Source organism: Triticum aestivum, chromosome 5B (assembly GCF_018294505.1).
Source record: "Triticum aestivum cultivar Chinese Spring chromosome 5B, IWGSC CS RefSeq v2.1, whole genome shotgun sequence".
Taxonomy (NCBI): Eukaryota; Viridiplantae; Streptophyta; class Magnoliopsida; order Poales; family Poaceae; genus Triticum; species Triticum aestivum.
The window spans coordinates 545793241-545802152 of record NC_057807.1 but is presented as its reverse complement, the minus strand read 5'-3'; the positions used below and the strand labels follow the sequence as shown (position 1 = coordinate 545802152).

General features: G+C 40.8%; 1 protein-coding gene across 1 annotated transcript; it reads right to left on the bottom strand.

Annotated features, from left to right (window-relative positions):
* Positions 1-1056: 1056 nt before the first annotated feature.
* LOC123113088 (ribosome biogenesis protein BOP1 homolog) lies at positions 1057-8389 on the bottom strand. Its single transcript, XM_044534216.1, has 17 exons — positions 8123-8389; positions 7924-8031; positions 7681-7835; positions 7160-7277; positions 6561-6662; positions 5561-5720; positions 5276-5384; positions 5066-5168; positions 4792-4942; positions 4271-4403; positions 4091-4194; positions 3946-4016; positions 3803-3863; positions 3246-3473; positions 2981-3065; positions 2166-2344; positions 1057-1469 (listed from the first exon to the last, which is right to left on the bottom strand). Exons 1-17 carry the CDS (start codon positions 8246-8248, stop codon positions 1384-1386), a joined length of 2079 nt encoding a protein of 692 aa, XP_044390151.1. The 5' UTR covers positions 8249-8389; the 3' UTR covers positions 1057-1383.
* Between the last annotated feature and the right edge of the window lie 523 nt (positions 8390-8912).

Below are 8912 nucleotides of genomic sequence, written 5' to 3'. Positions count from 1 at the left end.
GCTCCAATCCCCTTTGAGTTCGTGTGTCTGGGTGGAACCGATAGAGCTCCGACGTAGATTCTTGTCGTTTCCTTTAAACGGTGGTGTTAGTGTTTTTTTGCCGTCCGTGTGCGACGGCGAGATCTGACAGGACGCTAGTCCTTAGGGGCGCGTGCATGAAGACTGTCCGGCTATCAACCACAAGGTGAGGCCTGCTCATCTTGTATAACTTTGTGATCATGCATGACAAGTACTTCCTCTATAAACAAATACTTCCTCTGTTTCTTTTTAGTCTGCCTATAAAATTTAGTCGAAGTCAAACTTTGTCAACTTTGGTCTAAGTTTATAGAGAAATATATCAAGATTTACAATATGAAATCAATATTATTAGATGCATCATGAAATTAATTTTCATACAATATAGCTTTATTGTAGATGTTGATATTTCTTTCTATAAAGTTAGTCAAACTTTACAAAGTTTGACTTTAACCAAATATTATATACTGACTAAAAAGAAATATGGGAAGTATAAGATGTTTTAGATCACTGGAGAGGTAACAGTCATCTTGAGATCAACGAAGACCATGGTGTGTAGAGTGTTCGTGTGGTGGGCCATGCTCTGAAATGTGGCAGTAGATCCTCCCGCTGAACAATCCCTCCTAATTAAGCCATGTGACCAACACGAACTAACGCGGAAAATGGGATTATTTAAAGTGCTCATCCCCACCCCAATTCCAATTTGCATCGAGTTGTACAACGACCTTGCAAATCAGATTTCATTAGTCGCATCGTCCAATCTGCGCCCATCTATGTGATATCCCTTCAAATCGGAACCATAATTTGGTGTCAAAGCCATCAAAATCATTGAGAAAGTTTCATTGCGACTTGTTTGGAATCACTTCGAATAAATACACAGATCTGTATCTCATAAATTTGAAGAGCGTCTTCGAAGCCATCCTACAGTGTGGGCACCACGACGATGTGGCTCAGCAGGCAGCCAAAAGTCCCTTGGACGTTGGCGGCGGCAGCAGCAGCCATGCTGATGCGCAGCTGCAATGGCCTTGGAGACCATGTAACTGAACAAGAATACATCTCATCAAAAAGAAAAAAGAAGCGGCAGCTCCAAATTTACGTGTGGAATAGAATACTTATCTTTCCACACTCTGCTGTTATTACACAGCTAACTTTTCCCTCTCATCTACTAATTGTTACACATATAACAAGAATAAAAAAAGATACAACAATCTCTCCAAACAAAACTAAGATCACAAATCGCAACGAGACGTAATTCCTTCCTGGCTCCGGCATGTGACTCTTGGCAAAACGGCAGAACATCATCATCATCGTGAAAAGCCCACGTGGAGATTGGCACCTAAAACTGCATGCTCCTTGAAGGCATCGTCATCAATCACAGTAAAGCCTAACCACCGAGTCGGCGCCAGCAGTGAACAGCCACGGTTGTCTTGGGTGGAATTTGCAATCCAAAACTCCTGCACAGCAACAAAACCATAACCTATCGTTACAAGATTTGCATAAAGCATAGCTTTGTGTGGATGGCTATGCACAATGTCTAGATCATTGTTGTTATAAACAAAAATAACTTTTGGCGACGCAAAATGATAAATGCACATTTCCTTCTATGAGTACAAATTTGATCCTGCCCAAACCTTGAATTTGCAATTATGCATCCTTCGGGGCCCATATGCCCAAAAAGACTGCTTGGGTCAATTAACCGAATCTAACTTTCTTCCTTGCGAATAATTTTAATTTGACAAGACACATGCTACAACATTACAGACTCAATATTACACTAGTCTGTCCCTGATTCTCAAAAAACTACCAAGCACCAAATAGACCATCAAAAGCAAGTACAGCTATAAGCAATTTAGTGTAATTTGTAATAAGTGATCAGATATGAGAACATAGCACATCAAACATACTTCAGCTCAAACTGGCACCATATGGATCAAGGAAACTACAATGTATTAATGTGAGGTTCAATGCAAAAGCATATATGACTTGCATTCTTCCAGTGAAAAACATAAGAATGTAACTGAGTTTAGCCACTGCCATATAACTGCTTTGATGAAAGTTAAAATGTCTATGAGTGCAAATAAGAAGAATCTACAAACGGAAGATGTAAAATAATGTGAATTATAAAAACCACATGATGTATGACAATATACCTCTTCTATCTGAACTCAAATGGCCACGAAGAATCTCCAGTGGCACAATAAGTGGGTTCTGGTTGAGATCAGCATAGACCATCCCATGGAACACATGAGCTGTACAATCCTCCGATGACGAGGCAAAAAGAGGGTATCTCCGGTGGAAAGTAACACTGGTTATATCCTTCGAGTGGTTCCTGAAATAAAGAAAATAAATACAAAATATGAACTCATACAGAACAGTATAACTAGTGGGTACTGTCCAAAAAAGAACACTGTATGTAATGAGATTTTTAGAAACAAGACAATAACTTAGAACCAGAAGACAATAACTAGAACCAGAAAAAACATGAAGTTGTTTTTACAGTAAAGACCATTCAAACATGGGCACCGGAAGACTAAGCAGCAGAAATCATCGACATTTAATAGATAACACTTTTGCGCATAGCGGTACTGTCAAGAAGGAAAAGTTCGGCCATGAGTTTGAAGAATAGCATAAAGGAGTGATCTGTGGCCGCAGTAGATAGCAAAGCATGTGGTATGTAGTGCCGCTTGATTAATCGACGGCCACATCAGGTAGCAAAGCATGTGGTACATATCATACATTCAAGAATTTAGTGATTGGTACATAAAACAATTTGTATTAAGGTCCATAACAAACATTAAGTTGGCTGAACTAAATTTGAACAAAGAAAAGATAAAATAATAACAATCAACTGCCTAAAACATTAGCCTTGCCAATGTACTCCCTCTGTAAACTAATATAAGAGCAGGGGAGTAAAACTGAAAACAAAATACAGAAACAATGAGACTAAAGGTAAGAGAAGTCATACTTTAACATCTTGTATGGCCTCGTAGATAGATCAGTATCGAACCAGCATATTTTACCATCTTTACTTCCCACAATAACATTATCACCTGCATGAAAGAATTGCAATGCCATTAATAAGGCAATCCAACAAACAGTGTTGCACTACAATTAGTTCTAACAACTGGTTTACAGCTTAGATGCAAAGGCAATATGAACCAGCCCGAGATTTATCAACTGGTAAATTAGTCAATCTTGGTAAATTAGTAAACAGTTGGTTTTATACGTACCACCAGGATGGATGGAGATAGACGAAATTTCCCGGAGACCTGACTCCAGCTTTTTCACTACCTCTGCCTTTTGGAGATCATAAACCTGAACAAACTTCTTAGTGGCAACAAAGAACATCTTTTGAGTTGGATGGAATACTGCTGCAACAGGGAGTCCCGGCAATTTACGGAAAGGATGGTGAGAATGCTTCTTGGAGAGCTGATGCAACAGTACAGCCCTTGATTCACGTACAAAGGAATTAAGGTAGACAAACGGAAGAATAGATAATCAAAATTTGAAGAATCTGTGTACACACAATGGAGGCGGGGATGCATATCTAGTAACTATGAACTGAAAGAGTGACCCAATAAGAAAGAAAAGCACACAGCTCTGAAACAAAGAAAGAAAAGACAACTTTGCTGGGGCACACACTATAGAACCGTCACAAATGATTATCTTGATATAGTTAGAATGTTGCATGGCAGCTCCAAGATTGAATCTAGAGAAAAATATTTTAGAACATATTTGTTATTGTGCTCATGCATCACTAATAAATTAAACAAAGCAAAGAGGATATCAGTTGGCACAACTGTCGTGAAATAGTCTCCCTTTGAATGCCACTCCACAGTTGATGCAGCCTGAACAATAAAACAAGAGTAAGCATGCGAACAAAAAGCCACGCATTTAGGAGAATGATAAGTAACACTCAAGTAATTATACCCTATGATGAATCAATGTGATTCCGTCAAATTTGTCATTCTTCACCCACCTCACAGCTGGTTTCTTATCACCTGCAATATAATTAAATATTTAAGAACACAGTGAACAAGGGTGGTGGAAGAATTGTTTGGGTGACAACTATTACCATCATCTTCAGGGGTCGGTTCCTCGACATGGAGGAGCTGCTTTGTCCTCACTTGAGTTTCCTCATCCCCCACCTCAGTGTTAAGAAGCAGAAGATCACGGCCACTGCACAAAATAAGATGAATGGTGAGAATGTGTAACGCCAGAAAATGAAGTATACTTGTGAATGGCGAAGGCATACACAATAGCAGCCAGAATGGGCCTCTCAGGTGAAGGATTCCACGAAATATGATGGACATCAGCACCAACATTGAAAACCTTAAGACAGCGACCAGTTTCAACCTCCCAAACACGAATTGTTCCATCAGATGAACCTTCAGCAAAGAAGAACTGTAATGTAAGAAAATGCCATGCTCAAGTTGATGAGATCAACTCATGGAGCAAAGGAGCCTTTTCACGGAATTATCTTGTCCAATTCCTCACCCTTCTACAAATATAAGACCCTCCTCTTTTTGGAATCTTGAGATTAGGTCAATAATATTTGGCATTACAACACTATCATTTACTACTTCTGTATATCATGCATACTAATAAAGTTGGTTACACCAAAAGTGTTAAGGGCCTTCTATGAAATGGTCTGACCAAACATCAGAGTTCAAAGCAAATTAACTAATCACATTGAGTTCATTACCATTTGAACCATCAGAACATTATCATATATATTCAGGAAGAACATAGAAAATAAATATCTACAGTCTATACCTGATGCTATCCACTGCCCTGTTGCTTCAACTGACAGCGACGTCACTGGACCACCATGGCCCTTGAACTCAAGGTAACAAGTTCGTGGATATGGCCTCAGATCCTTCTTACTGGGTAACTTTGGCTTGAGCGACTCAGGATCAATGTTTATCTGTGGGATTGTCAAATAATCATCATGCATTGAAAACAGCATCACGATAATAGAAGATAAACTGGAATCCAGGCAATAAAGGCACATATATAGTTATGAAAAGAAGATATATCCTCCACTTACACGCTTCTTGCGAGTTCTAGGACATAGATAAAGATCTAGGCACCGATCAAATCCTTCCCTAAGTGCCTTCTCGTAGGCAGGTACACTTCTAAGAGATTCAAATCTGCATAATCAACGGCACAAAATAAAGGGGTCACATAACAAAATTTCCCCAGACGAATCGGACCATGCAAAAGAAAAATCATAATGACAATGTGAAAGAAATTATACCGCCGTGGGATGAATTTCGGCCTGTCCTCCTCGTACATAAGCTGGTAGTTATCTATCTCCTCTTGTGTGGGAATATATTCAACAGAAGGATTATACGACTCTTCATGACCTGAATAGAAGAAATTAATGGCATCATGAATGAATAGAACATCAACTACGGAACAGAAATGCCCATTCCAAGACTGTTTCAATCCATTTCAATAGAATGGGAGGTCATCCGGTCAAATTAATTGCTGAAAAACTTTTCAGGTAAGACAGGCTTGCAAAATGATGGCATGCCAGTACCTGGCAAATTTGGTTTAGGTGCAGGGATGTAGCTCAAGCCTTGCCGCTTATTGTCTGCTGTATCAGTGTCATCTCCCCACAAGAGGTAATAGTTTGGCTCATCCTTTGGCTTGTCAAACTTGATCCATCCTTTACGAATGGCTCTAACGAGTTTAACAACCTTCCAAAAAAGAAAAATGGGGTAAAATATAAAGTAAATGGCAATGCCAAGTAATTATTAGTTATAAATGACAGGAAAGAAACATGATAGCACAAATACAATCCCAAAGCACTTTCAGAAAGAAACTAACAAATAAGTTCTGTGGCAATTGAGACTATGTGACCAGTACTAACAGCACATAATCTCTATAATTCTTACCCAGCAAGAAAGCATATACAACAAGAATCCAAACTTCTGAACCAGTTTCAGAGATACATAACAAATTAGTTGTATGGCTACTGAGTCTGTTTATGGAGTACTAAGATCACATGGTCATATTCAATGGTTGCCCACAAAATTCTAGGCAACCGGACAACAGTGGAAATTAAACTAACATCAGTAATCCTTTGCTGCAACATGCAATAACTTAGTACCGCGAAATCTGAAAATCTAATCTAAACAGTAAACAATCCAAGGCAGACAGCAAAAACATGAAAACTAGAAACACATCATAATCATGTACTAAAATATCACCCATGACCTGCCCAACAATTATCAGTTTGTTGTGGCACAAATTTCTTAGACCATTCTGTAGAAAATACATTTCAATGGGGTATTTCTTTTCTTAAGCAAGATATTTCAGATCTCAAACGAACAGATTAACAAACCATCCCTGCAGTTTAATGTAAAAAGGACAGACCCAGTGCATAGAAGCTCCCACACAAGGTGGGGTCTGGGGAGGGATTATAGGAACCTAGTCTTACCCCTGCAGTTTAATGTATCTTAAAATAAATTGAAGAGCATGTAGATTTTATGAAAAGCTCTAACATAACATAAAAGAGGAGGAAACTCAGGATATACCTTCTTTTGCTCCCACTTTGAGGGAACAAATCGCCTCTTTGGTTCAGGAGCGTTAGAAAGTGGATGGCCTTTATCAGCATATTCAAACCAGTCAACATAATCCTACAAGAAAAGTTAACTCAGTCCACGTTGAGCATTATAGTTATGTGTATAGAAAATGAAATGAAATCGTAAACTGTAAAAGAATTAACTTAAATGATCAGCGTAACCAAACCAGTCAACATAATGCTAAGAGAAATTTACTCGGTCCATGTTGAACATTATAGTTATATGTAGAGAGAATGGATGGAAACCATGAATTATAAAAGAATAATTTCAATTTGCATGCATGTACATAATCACCGCTGACATGTCAACTACAGCTTAAATTATTACTTGTACAGGTAAGTAAAAGTTATGTCCATAAAGAACAAGTATTATGCATGACACTTAGTAAATGCCAACATGGAATTCACTATTAAATGTTTATCATATAGATACACAACAACAGTGACTGGCAAACAATAACCACTAAGCAGGCCAACTGGGTCATTTTTACAGAGTAGTTACAAAAGGAGCACTTCAAATGAATGTACGATGATTTTGGCGGTTACACTTACTGGATAAGGATCAACATTGGCGTGTGGAGTCTTCCCCTTCATCAGTCTACTAATTATCTTAGCTTCTTCCTTGGTAATCTTCACCTCCTCGCCATTATAGTCATCCCAAAGCTTTCTCCTATACTTGGCAAGAGGTGAGGATGGGGCATTTAATCAGTAAGGTAACCCAGACCCACCTAACTTAGCATCAGACAATATATGAACGAATGTAAGGGATGAAAAACAATTTAACTCCATATCGTGCAAGACTGCAGGGATACTAGGCAAGGCTTTCTCATATCAGCTGAGTATGCAAACTCTAAAATCAGAGTTGGGCATAGGATAGCTAGTTCTGGAGTATGACAGACTGGAGTGAGATGATAAAAGGCACTCATACTGAAGCTAAAAGATAACCGTTTGTTCAGCCCCTGTTTTCTTAGCTGCAAGTTGCAGCATACGGATAACTAATCCCATCGTCAAGTTCTCATTGAGGGTAGACCCCGCGATTCTATATAGCAGCCAATCGAGTTGGAGCCTCGTACCAGTCATCATCGTTATCTTTGCTGCTGAGGAAGCTGTCGATTTTGCCATCCCTGTCCCGCTTCTTGATCTTCCTCCCGGAGATGTCGTACCCGATGTGCTCCTCGTCCTTGTACCACTTAAGCGGCACGTCCCCGACGGTGTTCCGCGGCGCAACCTGCAGCACAACAATGCCAGTTGATAATAACCTTGGGAGTCCGTCCCCCAGGTACGCAACTAAAATGGCCATGGAGCAGCTAAATCACCTCGTCCTCAGAGGAGTCGCTCTCTTCCGCCGCGGCGTCATCCTCCTCCTCCAGGCCGTCGGAGTCGACGTCAGAGCCCTCGCCGCTGTCCTCGAACGACAGCGAGGCCTGCGGCGGCAACCCGGGCAAACATCAGCGACAATCCGACTAATAATAATAAGAAAAAAATCGATGGGGCGAGGAGGAGGGTGGGGCGGACCTCGTCATCGTCTTCGTCCTCGGACCAGGCGCTGTCGCTCCACGGCGAATCGTCGGGGGAGAGATCGGCGGCGTCGTCTCCGCCGGGGGAGAGCGCGGCCTTGTCTTCTCCGTCGACGCGCCCCATTCCGGACGGCGAGAGGCTGGGGGTTTGGGCGGCGCGGTGGTGGAGGGGGGAGGCCGCCGCCTGGGCTGCTAGGGTTTTAGGAGGGGACGGACGGAGGGGAAAGAGTGTTCCTTCGCTTCGCTTTGCTGCTCGCGGTGTCGGATGGATGCAAGAAGAAATCCCCCATGCCAAGGGCCGGGCCGGCCCAGCTTCCATCATCCATCAGTATCGTGGTCTCGCGCCGGCCCAATGGACAAAACCTAAATTTTTCCTAAGGAATGTGGCGTGCAAATTCAAAAGGGGTCAAAACTCAAAAGATTAAGATCTTATTATATGGACTAGCTGAATGCTCCTGCGTTGCCACGAAATACAAAAAGTGAGTAAACGAAGATTAAAATTCAGACGGTGCGTCAAATATGATGGTGTGTGGTTTTCTATTCATATAAGACAAACTAATTCTATTTCCCAATATTTTCCTCCTCGGTCATCACTATATCACCTTAATCACCATCTCCTTGTAAAAAGAAAATACAGCATCTTAACCACCCTCTCGATGATACAATTAATTGAACTGGTGGAGGAAACTTTACATATTTACAAAATTTTAGAGGATGGAACATCTCAAAGAAAGCTAGCTTGATATTTTTTGCTTATTCATCAAATCGTCCTTCGCTCCTGCCTCCTC